This window comes from Antedon bifida, chromosome 2, assembly GCF_963402885.1.
Source record: "Antedon bifida chromosome 2, ecAntBifi1.1, whole genome shotgun sequence".
NCBI lineage: Eukaryota > Metazoa > Echinodermata > Crinoidea > Comatulida > Antedonidae > Antedon > Antedon bifida.
In genome coordinates this window covers 6,068,025-6,081,224 of record NC_136227.1, presented here as the reverse complement: position 1 = coordinate 6,081,224, position 13,200 = coordinate 6,068,025, and the positions used below count along the sequence as shown (strand labels likewise).

Below are 13,200 nucleotides of genomic sequence, written 5' to 3'. Positions count from 1 at the left end.
GATGAACTAAGACAGAGAGAAGTACATAATGTTAATGAAAACTTTTTTGGTGAATTCTATATTTCAAATTCGTGGTTTAAACAGTCATGTAAAATTTCTTTTTACAATAAAATTGTAATTTTATTCTATAAGAAGTAAAATTTGATGAAGATTTTGCATTCAGTTAAACAGTAGGTCGTTCTCCATCCTACTACAGCAGCTTGCGGCCAAACTAAATCTACAGTTTAGCCACAATTGCATCCTTCTATCTAAACCAGACAAATGTTTTAAGTAGGTGTCTCCCAGTTTAATTTGTTAATTGAATAAGAATCTTAAAATCTCTTTTATGTGTTAATTTTCATCTGAATCAGAAGAAAAATGGAAATCTTCGACAACATCTTCATCATCATCACCACCACCAACATCAATTGGCTTTCTTTGTTCTTTCTTTCCTTTCATTTTTCCATTTGTTAATGATTTGCTTCTGTTTTTATTTTTTCCAGTAGATGTTTCCTTTTCTTCTTCATCACTTCCGCCATCTTCTTCATCACTTTCTCCTCCCTCCTCATCACTTTCTCCATCCTCCTCATCACCTGACATGTCATCTTCCGAAGATCCAATATCCAAATCACTCAGATAATCATCTTCATCTGAACCATGCCGCGTGTTCTTCTTTTGAAGTTTTCTTTCTGCTCTTTCTAATATGTCATCTTCAGAATCACTACCAGTTGAGTTGAAGAGGTCACTGAACTCCACTTTGTCTTGCTTCTTCTGCTTTCGTTGCTTTTCAATTGTCGGCAGCTCATCATCAATAAGCTATAAAGACAAATTAAAACTGGATTAAAAACAAAATTGAACATGGCACAGACGATTTCTTGTATAAGATGAGCACCACACTGTTGGACCATAGAACAGCAAATACTAGTCTGGGCTCCAGACGGAGTTTTGTAAAAATATAAATATTTTTGCACATATGGCGTTTCATACATGTATTACTTCAGTTTGGATACTCCGTCTGGGGAAACACGCATAAGTCACGTGGTTTGACACCAAGAATTCTTGGTGCATAAATTATCCAGTTGACTAGTTTCAGCCGCATGCCATTGGCTACTCACTCGTACGTCGTTTTAATATTCATATTTCAGACTTTCAAAGACTCAACATCTAAGACGATGCGCATGCGCTATGTTACGTTTAGACAATGTGTACTTGGTTGGGTACATTGATGAAAGTTTCTGAAGGCTAGAAATGATTTTATATGCCTAGTAGTCTGGTAAATATTTGATGAGATTTTTCCCAAGAACATGAAAACTCGTCTTGATATGATAGGCTAGCTTCTCCGCCAAATCAAACTTTGAATGGATCATTTATTATGCGGAGAAAATTTGATTTAATTCCCACCCAGACCCTGTCCTGTTCTGTGTGGTGGTGTAGCCCTGTTGTGTGCCGGTCGGTAGTGGTATGTACCTTATTGGCGTTTTATTTGGCAGGTCATACGTACGAGTTGAGTAGCCCTACGAAGGAGGCCTAGGCCAGGACTAAACAATTAATAAACAAAACAACTTGGCAACACGATTTTATATTTCAACAGTTGTTCAGTCTCGATCGTACATTCAGGACTGTACGTACGTACTCGATCTTTTTCATTTTGAAACAAAATGATCATTGGTTGATTCGAAATCCATATTTACATACCGCCCGCCCCATATATCCAAATACGGTATGATAACCTACGTCATTCTTATCGGATGTTTGCGGTCTGCAAATCGATTTCTATACGTGTTTCACAAGTCTGTATTTTCAGACAAAAATCGCGGTCGAAATAAAAACAAATAAATATTAAAAAAAAGACAATAAATACAGACTTGGGGCAAGTCTAAGCAAATACCTGATTGAATGAAGGTTTGCTGTAGTGTTAAAATATATATTGCTCCTCATTCATTTGACAGTAAAGTGTCCCCTTAATAGGGTATCCCCTAAATACAGGTTTGCCATAGTGTTACAATATAGATTGCCATTCACAGGAAACTACACAGCTATGTCAAAAATAGATAGCAAGAATCACTTACCCTTTCTTTACCAGCTTCTTCTCTCAATAGTTCCTCTTGTCTCTTTTTCTTGTACGATACATAATGCTTTATCAATGGCGTTGACTGCTCTTTCACATTCTTTTCCCATTTAGACTATAAAAACAAATTATTCAAGTTAATTACCTACACATAGTTCCTTCAGGAAGATAAACTTAACAGCCTACTCAATACAACGAGGTTTGGTAGAGGAACAAGGGTAAAAGTATGATGTTGGTTGGATTTGAACCCATAAGCCTGGGATTGACAGGCAACCATATTAACACCCAAGCTTACAGTGCCACTATGGCAGACTGAGCTAACTAGTGAGTGGTTAAGACAGTGGGACCATATTTATGTAGCCATAACATCAGCAAGGGTCTGAGGCTCAATCGCTCCATGGTTCTGGTGGTAGAATGAGTCTTCTTGATAAGGACTATAAACCGTAGGTCCAGTGTACACATCTAGCTCATGTTCAACCTAGTACATCTTTCTAGATGACTAGGGGGCTACCCTGGTGTACTAGTACATCACAGTCACTGATCAAAACTGAGTCCTCTGGGAGACCAGTCTTTAACTGAAGAGGTCACTCAGTATAAATAAATTATTTCAATTCAAAATATTTCAACGAATCATTGAGGTGTTATTTGAATAGCGTAGTCTCACCACAGCTTGGCTATCAGCAATGCTGAAGGCGACCGTCTCGCGTTTCCTCGTTATCATGGCAAAGTTTTCTTGAATTTTGTCAAGAATAAGTTTGATTGGCTTGCTGTGATTGGTCACTTTACAAGATTTTAAAAACTTCTTGAGCTATAAAAAAAGAAATCGTATTAAATATAAATTTATTACCATTTTTCCATAAAATGTGTGCAGTTTTTATAACAATAAATATTCACAATTGTTTAAGGGAGATGCCTTTATGGTCTCCATGTATGGTAGAATTCATCGGCAACACCACGCGTAGTCATTTGACATATCCATGTGTTTCGCGAAAAATGCAGATCAGTAGAGCTTCACAATTTTCATTTTTTTATGTTTTATTTACACACCTGTAAAGCTAGACAATTCAGCTATTAAAAGGTGTAATGTTATTGTAATCTTGTTAACCTAGTATGTTAAGGTTAAACATTAGTGAAAACACAAAATCTATTTCACGCGCGTGGTGTCTGTAGCCACATCAGTGTGACTTCGTGGCATCGCCAATGAATTATGCCTTGTGAAGGGTGAACATTATATCTTCTCAGTTTAAGATCTTTGTCGAATAATTACCTGGATAATGGCTGGTAATGCAAGCTCTGGGAAACCTATACACTGACTGTGAATCTGCATGTGATCCAGTAACAAGTCACACACTTGTTCAATAACACCATCCTGAACGACAAAACAATATAAATGGTGGCTATATTAGTCAACTTAATTCAAAGTCATTGGCAAGCTCCTGTTGTGGGACGGAGACTGCGTAGACAAGTGGAATTTGTGTTACACAATGTTAAAATATTAAATTACAGTCAAAATAAAAAATCCATCATGTGACTGGAAAACAATCAAGGCTGCAAATCAACTTACAGCTGTGTCTACACTATCAAACTAGTTTGACAAAAAAAGTGTGATGTGCCCAAATATGGTAGTGATGTGCCCAAATATCGTAGTGATATGATATATCATCATGTCCATGTATGGGCTGCATATCACATCTTTTTGTCACATAAAGTTTGATAATTTAGACAGAGGTTGAGGCCTGTTCATGTTTACTTATTTACCCGGGTAAGTTGGCTTCATGAACCAATTATCACTAACTGTGGCGAGTAGATAACTAACTCACTGAGTTAAATTACTAAGTATGAACTTAGGTATTAATTACCCATCCAAATAAATTTTTATTGGTTTCGCTAAGGTAAATCAATCCGTTTTAAGACATATCGTGGTAAAATTTAAAAGTGCTCAAATATGTTTGTACTGACAGTATTGTTATATCTGTGTATTCTTTTGTATGTGTGAATTGCGCATCAGTCACAAACTGTGCTGAAGAGTTCCAAGAATTAAGCGTGGTTCCCACTTAGAACGTAACGCAAGGACGTACATGCAACAGCAGGTGAGTTGACCAATCACAAGCGACTGGTGGTATGCATTTTATCCTAGTGGGAACCAAGCTTTAGCAACACAAAAAGTCTCTACATTAACACTAAATGTCTGTTCACACTTACTGTAAATGCTCTCTCCTTTATCTGTGGTTTGGACAGTTTTAGGATAACAGTAAAGTTAATGGGTTTCATGCTGACTGCAGAGTTCTTCTTATTGAAATTAGTGTGTTCTAGAATCTAAACAAATAAATACATTTATGTTAAAAACATAGTACTAGATAAACATTTTAAAAAAAAGTTCCCTACGTTTTTTTCGATCTAATTTAAGGTCTCAAACTGTATTTTATGTAAAATAAAATATATGGGCCTATTGTGATAATTTGTTTTTCGTCTTTAAACGGTAAGAATGTGAAATATAAGCTCGCTATAAATGCCAGCATGCATTGCGCACAGATTGATATTTTTTCTTTTTTCTTCTGTGATTCACTCACAAAGGTGAAAACAAATGCAAACATTTTAATATTTCAGCGAAAATACTGGGTTTTCCCCAATTTGTATTAACAGATTCTGCCAAAATACGACAATTATTGCAGCAACTAAACAGTGTCAGGCTAGGCGATGTTCGTTCGGTAACATTAAATGCAGCAACATTCCAGCAAATAATGCTGAAAGTAAAATGAAGCTACAAATGAGAAAATCATCTGCGAGAAGAAAAATATTCAGCGGTCCCAATCAACATTCCAACCAAAAAAAAAACCAAACAATAATAATCTACTCCTATTTATCCAAGGAAACAGTTTCAAAATTACCTCTAATATGAATGGTAGAAGTGGTATGAATGTACCGGACGACTCCGACAGAAGATTGAGCGCCCTTACCACATGGAATCTAAGAGGGTAGTACCGTTCTGACGGTATCAACCTATAAAAAAAATAATAAGTTTAAATACACTGTATTTTGTGCCCTTGTTATTTATTTAAACTGAAAACCAACATATTAAAGATGTATCATCACCCAAAAACATGAAAAATGTAGATGAATGCAATTTGAATAGCCATTTAGTAGTTTTAATTAAAATTAAACACTTAACAATAACATTGTTTTCTTTTTTTAATTGTTTGGGGGACAATATACCTTTAAGATATGCTAAAAGAATTAACACGTTCAGAGGGTTAGAAGACAGATATTTTGGAAGCTAATATCAGCACAATCTAAATTATTTTTTAAAATACAAGCTAGTCATAGTTTGTTTGGGTGTAGAAATTTTCCAGTTGGAATTGGAGATGCCACTTGGGCTACTGTTTCACTAACACAATACTGGACATAAAAAATGGAATTGTTACTAGTAACCCTATTTTAATTCTTCGTAATTCAATCTTTCAACTTTTTCTCAGCCCATTTTTATTTTAAGTGCTTCGGGACAATTTGCAGATTGTTAAAAGCTCTACATAAATTCGACAACATTAACATTAGTATTATTAAGCTGTTTTCACATTGCGACCAGATTCGGTCCGGTGCCTTGCAAAAAAATATCATGGAAAATGGGTTAAGTGGTAAGACATAGGATCCTTCAACGCTCGCGACATTTTTTTCAGGGCACCAGACCGAAAGCGGCCGCAATGTGAAAGTAGCTTTAAGCTGAGCCAATACAATAGCTTACTTCATAACACCAATAGCAGTCTGCACCAATGGATAGATGAGTGGTTGTAAGGCATCACACGGTTGAATGGTTCCAAGTACGCGACACCAGAGGGTCAGGCAATGGATGTACTGCCAGTTGTAGACAGACTGATGAGTATCCTATAAGAACAAACAACAACAACGTCTTTTGTTTAAGCTTGGTTCCCACTAGAACGTAACGCAAGGACGTAAATGCAACGCAAGCGTTTTAACCAATGACAAGCGAAGTTATAGACAGTTAGCAATCACAAGCGAATAAGCCATCGCTTGTGATTGGTCAATTTACTTGCGTTGCGTTACGTCCTTGCGTTGCGTCGCTAGTGGGAACCACGCTTTATTCTTCAGCTCTGTCTACACTATCAAACTTTATGTTACTAGAAAATGTGATGTGCCCATGGACATGATGTCAGATCACTACCATATTTGGGCACATCACACTTTTTTTTTCAACTAGTTTTATAGTGTAGACAAAGTTTTACTCTTCAATGCACAACAATACACTTCAACATGTGCAGATTTCTTGCACTCATTTTTGGATAGTTTTTTCTTGAATAATAATAGTAGTGACATTTTGTTTTTGTGACACACAACGTACATACAAACTATTGAGTCAAACAGTCGCTCTACAAACGCTAAAAGGTTTCTAAGCATGCATAGAATTAATTTACTTTCAATAGAAGCATAGTCTAGTGGTGAGTTGTGAAAACAAATAGTCTGTAGTAATATTTAGCACAAAAATAAAGACCATGCTTCAAATCTTATTATATATTATATATATAACTTTTACCAGGCATGGGCAGTACAGACAGTTGGGCTATTTTCAAATATCGCAGTGAAATGGATCACAAAATTGGAGAATTACAAAATCAATAAATAAAGCTGTTAACTTAAAATACGAAAGAAATTAATAACAATATCTACACTGTCAAACTAATTTGACAAAAAAAGTGTAATGTACTCAAAATATGGTATTGATATGCCTGAATATGGTAGTGATATGACATCACCATGTCCATAAATAGGCACATTGAGTTGTCACATCAAGAACTTTACCTTTTCTTTCACTGTAATAGCATTGCGCAAGTGAATTGCCAGTTGGCGTATATAAACAAAGCCGTGCTGGTAGGTTACTGCTACGTTCACGGCAAACATCTCTGTTATTGAGCGCTGCATGAAGTTGATCAGTGGCAAAGTGGTGACGGATGTAAATTTAGAGTTGCGTACAAATGCCAGGTACATTTGCTATAACAGGAATATAAAAAGAAGTTACAAAACAATTTTTTACAACTTTAAAATGTTTTGGACAAGGTAAAAGTAATTCCCATGTTCATTTTGAATGTAGAATGAGCCATTAGGAGATCATTGTACAAGCCTCAGCATTATATGGTAGGGTGGTCAGTTCCTTTCTATGCCGCCTTATCCTCCCTAGTATTTTCAACCAACTACTCATTTACAGCGTATAGAGTAGACTGGGAGTTATCGGGAATTTTCTCTCTGTACGACAGTGTCCTAACCAACAAGGACAAGATACCTAATAAAATAGAAATAAAAATCCTCACCTTCAAAATAAATTCTAGCCTCGCTTTTGGCATATACCTTGTAATTTTGTACAATGCTAGGAACGCTAAAATACGTACAGATTCCTCACCAGTGCTCCAGATAATCACAAGTTTCTACGTACAAAAAGGCGTATTTAAATACATTAGTTTCATTTCATTATTTATTCGGTCTATTTCAGTATTATATATACATAACAAAAAAAACCTGAAATTTGGGGAGACCAGGGTCAACCTAAGTGAACTTAATCACTGTAGCTGAACCGGTTGACCCAACCCCAAAGTCAGTTTACACATAAAAGACACAAAATACAGTTAAAGCGAATCAAAATGAATGTGAAGTTTGATTTCTATATTTAGCTATTCAATTTAAAAGCCTTTAGTGCACAATGTTTTAAGGACACAGATAATTATAGTATAATTCTTGCACTATAAAAATGAGATTTTGCCAAAACATTTACCTTTATGAGTGTGGTTGCTACTTTGGAAAAACATGCTACATACGGAATCATTGCGTTGATGTGTCGTAAAACAACGCTGACAATAGAGGGCTCCGTCATTTGGCTGACCAGCTAAAATAAATACATGGTTATAGGTAAAGATTGTGTACACAACAGTGCTTATAAAAATGTGTATATTGATATATTTGAGCTTTAAATGACAGAGGCTGACCAGCTAAAATAAAAAGGTCATAGGTTGAAATTGTGTATGCAACAGTCGTTGTACAAGTTTGTATAGTGATATATTTGAGGTTTTTATTTAAAGAATCAAATACCTTTATTAGATCTGATAAATATGTTTTAACATCATCTTCGACTTTTTTCCATTTTGGTGACAAAGCCGGACGGAGTAATCTATTACAACAAAAATAACAGAGATTCTACTAATGACTTTCAGATTTAAGAGACAAGCACAGAAAAGAAAACAAATGATATGTTTTAAAATAACAGTAAAATGCAACTAATCATGATGATGAGAATGCTATTTAAAGCTGAACTATTTATTCTAACATTTATTTAGCAATATTAAACTTAAAGAATAACAAAAAAGATTTATATTATGCTTAGTATTGCTTGTTATATCAAAGAAAAATGTTTTTAATAAAAATACAAAGTAAAAAATCAGTTCTAAAATAATCATATTAATTCCCATTTATTTATTGCTCATAAATCATTTTTTGTTACACCCGCAAAAAAAGAATATTCTGCTGACTTTTTCATTTAAATTATATAACTACCACGTAATTAATATAATTATGTACTGATTAAAGAAAGTAGCGGTCCGATATTCGAAAAGTTATTAGTAGCGCAAACTACATGTTGGCTTTTGTATGCACATCGCATTTCACAAATTCTCAAAATGTTGAGCATGCAATAGAACCATTGAATAGACCTTTTACAGTGCAATAGAACCTAATTATACTGACACTTTGAAAGGCATGTGTTAACTTATCTACTGCCAAGGATACACACAATTTTACATAAACACTGAATTAAGAAATAATCATCATAAGAATTTTTCTGTATTAACATCACTTAACAATAAATTTAGAGTATAAATTATAATATTGATTTATAATCAAATGCAATATTAGTATTAAATCATATACAATAACATATTCGGAATTATCATAATAACCATTTAGATCACATTATAAATATATATAATTCATGTACAGATTAACTATACTAGCAGAATTAGTCTAGTAACTGTGCTGACTCTCTATATAGCTAGATAGTAAGTAGTGAGCAATATGGCGTAATGGTAAAGTGTTGGACTGCCATGTAAGAAGGCATAGGTTCAAAGCCGTCGACATCTTGTTTATAATAATAAGGAAAGAGGGGGCTATAAGTTAGATAGATAGAAATCTTTCTTTATTCTGGATATTCATTCAATATTTGTACATTGTTCTTCCTTGAAGTCCAGTTAACACTTACAAATTACAAATATAAACAATAAAAATGGAAAATTATGAAAACGTTTTTAAAGACTACAATATCACAAGAAGCAAGAGAAAAATACAGTTAGATCAAATTTTTAAACGATTGCAAAGTTAATGAATTTATAGTTGTTGGATGCACCGTACATAGTATATTTTTATAGTGTGCTTAACTTTTAGACATAAAAAAAAAACATATTCCAGGCCACATATAACAATTCTGTGTGTAACCACACAATAAAATTTCACTTACTTTTTCTCTTTTGTTTCCTTTAGATCTAAAGCTTTCTGTAGAGTTCTTGCAACATGACGAACACACAAATTTATCAGAGCATTAAAAACTGCAAAAAGATTTATTTTGTAAGTTAAAACAATAAGGCAATTTTATAACTGAATGCAAATAGAACCTAAAGAGTTAAATATTAAGTAAAATAAAATTAACATGGTGGCTAGCAGTTGGTACACAATATATAAGCCTAAAGGGCAGTTACTATACTGTAGTTGCCAAATTTCTAAAGCTCTATCTGCACTATCAAAAGTGTGATGTGCCCAAATACGGTAGTGATATGACATCATCCATGTCCATATATGGGCACATCCTTTTTGTCACATAAAGTTTGATGACAGAGCTTAAAGGAGATTGTCCTTATGAGAAACTGGTTCCAAATTCCAAAACTTTATCATTCTTGAAGGTAAACGTTAAAAAATCTTCCAAATTATGAATATGTATTCTTTACAAAAGAGAATAAATGATTGAGAAAGCCCTTATTAAGGGAATTATATTGAAAATATATTAAATACTAATAAATAATTCAGTCATTTTAAAGAAACATTATTTATTATGCCGATTATGCTGATTTCTAATTTAAATTTTAATATAACCTGTATTGAGCGTCAGTAAGCGTCCGTAATGATCAGTTTCGGCTAGATGGACCACCCTCATAAAATTATTCGAGTTCCATATAATTTTTCCAGGCATACTTGGAGAGGCCACTTGTTAAATTGCTCCTCAATGTATTTTTTGTAGTGGAGTGATTTTATGTATTTAAAGAGCATTGTGGGATTTAGAACAATCAATAAAACTTAATGTTCAATCAATCATTTAATAACCAAGTATATTATAATGTAATTAGTGTAGTCATTAAAAATAAACAGCTAAAGGGAGAGAGAAATAACATACATAAACAAAGTTTACAGCTATTAAGCCCTGTTTACACTATCAAACTTTATGTGACAAAAAATGTGATGTGCCCATATATGAACATGATAATGTCATATCACTACCATATTTGGGCATATCACTACCATATTTGGGTATATCACAACCATATTTGAGCATGCCACACTTTTTTTGTCAAACTAATTTGATAGTGTAAATAGAGCTATTAACCAACCTTCACTTCCTTCAACTCTGTATCGAGCAAATCCTCTTTTAACTTTCTCGGAACTAGTCTGTTGCACAGCCGCTTTGAAGGCACGAGTGACTTCATGGAATGCTTTAAGAGAGTGTGACTCCTGCAAAGAGACCAGTCAGGGATTATCATATAACTACAGTATTTGGTTGTAGGTTTGAACCAAAAAAAAAACAGTAAACTGCGCTAACTGTTCCTTATATAAATGGAACAATACCACAATCCGATTAAAAAGATGGATCAATTTTTTGGTTGTACGTAGTATTGAGGGCGCTGTAGTTTCGGAGTGCAATCACTAACTGTCCTCTATATTTGGACAATATTTACCAAATTCCAATAAAAAGGTTAAGTGACCAATGCATGGTGGTGAGGGCGCTGGGTTTGGTTGCTTTGCAAAGGAACGTAAAAGGTTACCTTAAATGCGCGTGTCCATTTACTTATCATAGTCAACGTTACAGGTTTGCCACGGTTGCGATCTTTCTTGTTTGATTTCGGTTTATCTTCCACTTCTGTTTTGTCCTCTTCACTCTCACTTGCTTCCTAAACAAGAAATGAAAAATTATGTTAATAATAATAATTTTTTTTTTTAACTTTAATATTTAAATAGAATATGTAAGTCACAGATAAATACGATGTTACAAATGTAAGTTGTTTTGTTTACCTCTAAGGTTGTTGGCGGTTTATGAATTTCTTCTTCATCGTCTGAGCTTAAATCATTTGGGTCAAAGTTCAAAAGCTCTTCATCGTTTTCTTGGAGAAACTGATAAAACTCAGGGTCAGACTTCTTGAGGTTTTCCAAGGAATTTTTGTGCTTATGTGCGACTGAAGATTTCTCAGTACTAGGCCTAAATATAATGAGAAAAAAAAATTGTCATATTGATAAATAACAATGATTAATTTGTATGGGCAATTTTAAAATTTTAGTTGCTAAAAGATATATTGTCCCCTGAAAATTGTTTTTGTTTTATGTTTTTGTTGAATATGCCATTTTAATATCACATAATAAAAATTATTTAGCTAAAAAAACTCAGTACTAGGCCTAAATATAATGAGAAAAAAAATTGTCATATTGATAAATAATGATAATAATGATTAATTTGTATGGGCAATTTTAAAATTTTAGTTGCTAAAAGATATATTGTCCCCTGAAAATTGTTTTTGTTTTATGTTTTTGTTGAATATGCCATTTTAATATCACATAATAAAAATTATTTAGCTAAAAAAACTGTAGTTTAAAGCAACAAATACTGTAGTCAAAGTGACTGGAAGTCAATGGGTTTTTGGTTGAATTTAACCATTTATTTCAATGTCTTTTTATAGAAGAAGTGATTAGCTTTATTAAAACTGCGAAATGGCCTACGTTTTTTTTTTTACTAATCCTCATTTTTATGTTTTTGGGGGACAATATACTTCTTTAAAAATGCATTTTAGAAATTTACTTCTTTTTCTTGGCCGTTTTGTGCGATGTCTTCTCTTCTGTTGCATCATCCTCTTCAAAGTCGCTGAAGTCCAAGTCATTCTCAAGAAATTCATCGACACTCATTTCCTCTAGTTTTCTGTGTGGTTGAAAAAATCAAAACATTTTGCTTTAAAGTTACAATACAAGAAAAACTTAATTGAAATAGAATTAGGAATACATCTATTTTAAAAAATATATCTCTACCTAGGCCTACTACTACCTATATTTAAATAAAATAGGCTGAGCCTAGTAGTAGTAGTAGTCCTAGGCTAGACATACAATAACCTTCAAGCAATTCAAGCCTTTCAAGCAACCTTCTTCTTCTTCAACCAATATGGAAGAAAGGAGGGATAGACGAAACGACCAATGGCTACCTGCCTGCCCTAGCTCGGTCTACTACTATACTAGCTAGCTGTAGGCCTAGCTAGCGTCGCGAGATGGTATGAACTTGGTGGATTGCGATTACCTAGGATAAACTTATATATTCAATAAAATGTATAGATATGAATAACTATGTCTTACTGTTTCTTTTTAGTAGACGCCATTTTAATAAATAATTGAGAGTAAGCACTAAAAACACCAACAAACAGGTAGAGTAAAGCAAACGTCAACAACACAACATGTGTTATTTCTTGGCCCTCAGATCAACTTTCCATGTGTGAATTCGATCGAGGTAGAAAAGGTTGCCAGGTTAAACCGTTTCTTTTATGCAAATTTACCCAATACAAAATTACTAATGACGGAATTAATGTTAATCAAGCTAATGTTGTAAGTTTCAATTATATTTATTTTATCTATCAGAATTAAGTTAAAATCCGTTGAAATATTTTAAATTGTGACATTGTAAATCAGGAACGCGTTACACACATTGAATATGACGCGATTTGGCGTTTGGGAATTAATCTGACCGAATTTTACTTTAAAAAAAATATTAATGCAATAACTGCATAAAAAAAACAATTAAATATCCAAAAATAACATTATCAATGACTAGGCCCTATCATGTATATTGATAACTATGCCGGGCG

General features: G+C 33.7%; 1 protein-coding gene across 1 annotated transcript; it reads right to left on the bottom strand.

Annotated features, from left to right (window-relative positions):
• Positions 1 to 31: 31 nt before the first annotated feature.
• LOC144835974 (nucleolar complex protein 2 homolog) lies at positions 32 to 12,843 on the bottom strand. Its single transcript, XM_078691123.1, has 17 exons — positions 12,695 to 12,843; positions 12,153 to 12,269; positions 11,375 to 11,558; positions 11,128 to 11,253; positions 10,696 to 10,816; positions 9,555 to 9,642; positions 8,138 to 8,216; positions 7,824 to 7,934; positions 7,366 to 7,479; positions 6,860 to 7,048; positions 5,787 to 5,926; positions 4,936 to 5,047; positions 4,250 to 4,363; positions 3,315 to 3,416; positions 2,712 to 2,855; positions 2,049 to 2,162; positions 32 to 795 (listed from the first exon to the last, which is right to left on the bottom strand). The coding sequence occupies exons 1-17, from the start codon at positions 12,715 to 12,717 to the stop codon at positions 331 to 333; spliced, it is 2,343 nt and encodes a 780-aa protein (XP_078547249.1). The 5' UTR covers positions 12,718 to 12,843; the 3' UTR covers positions 32 to 330.
• Between the last annotated feature and the right edge of the window lie 357 nt (positions 12,844 to 13,200).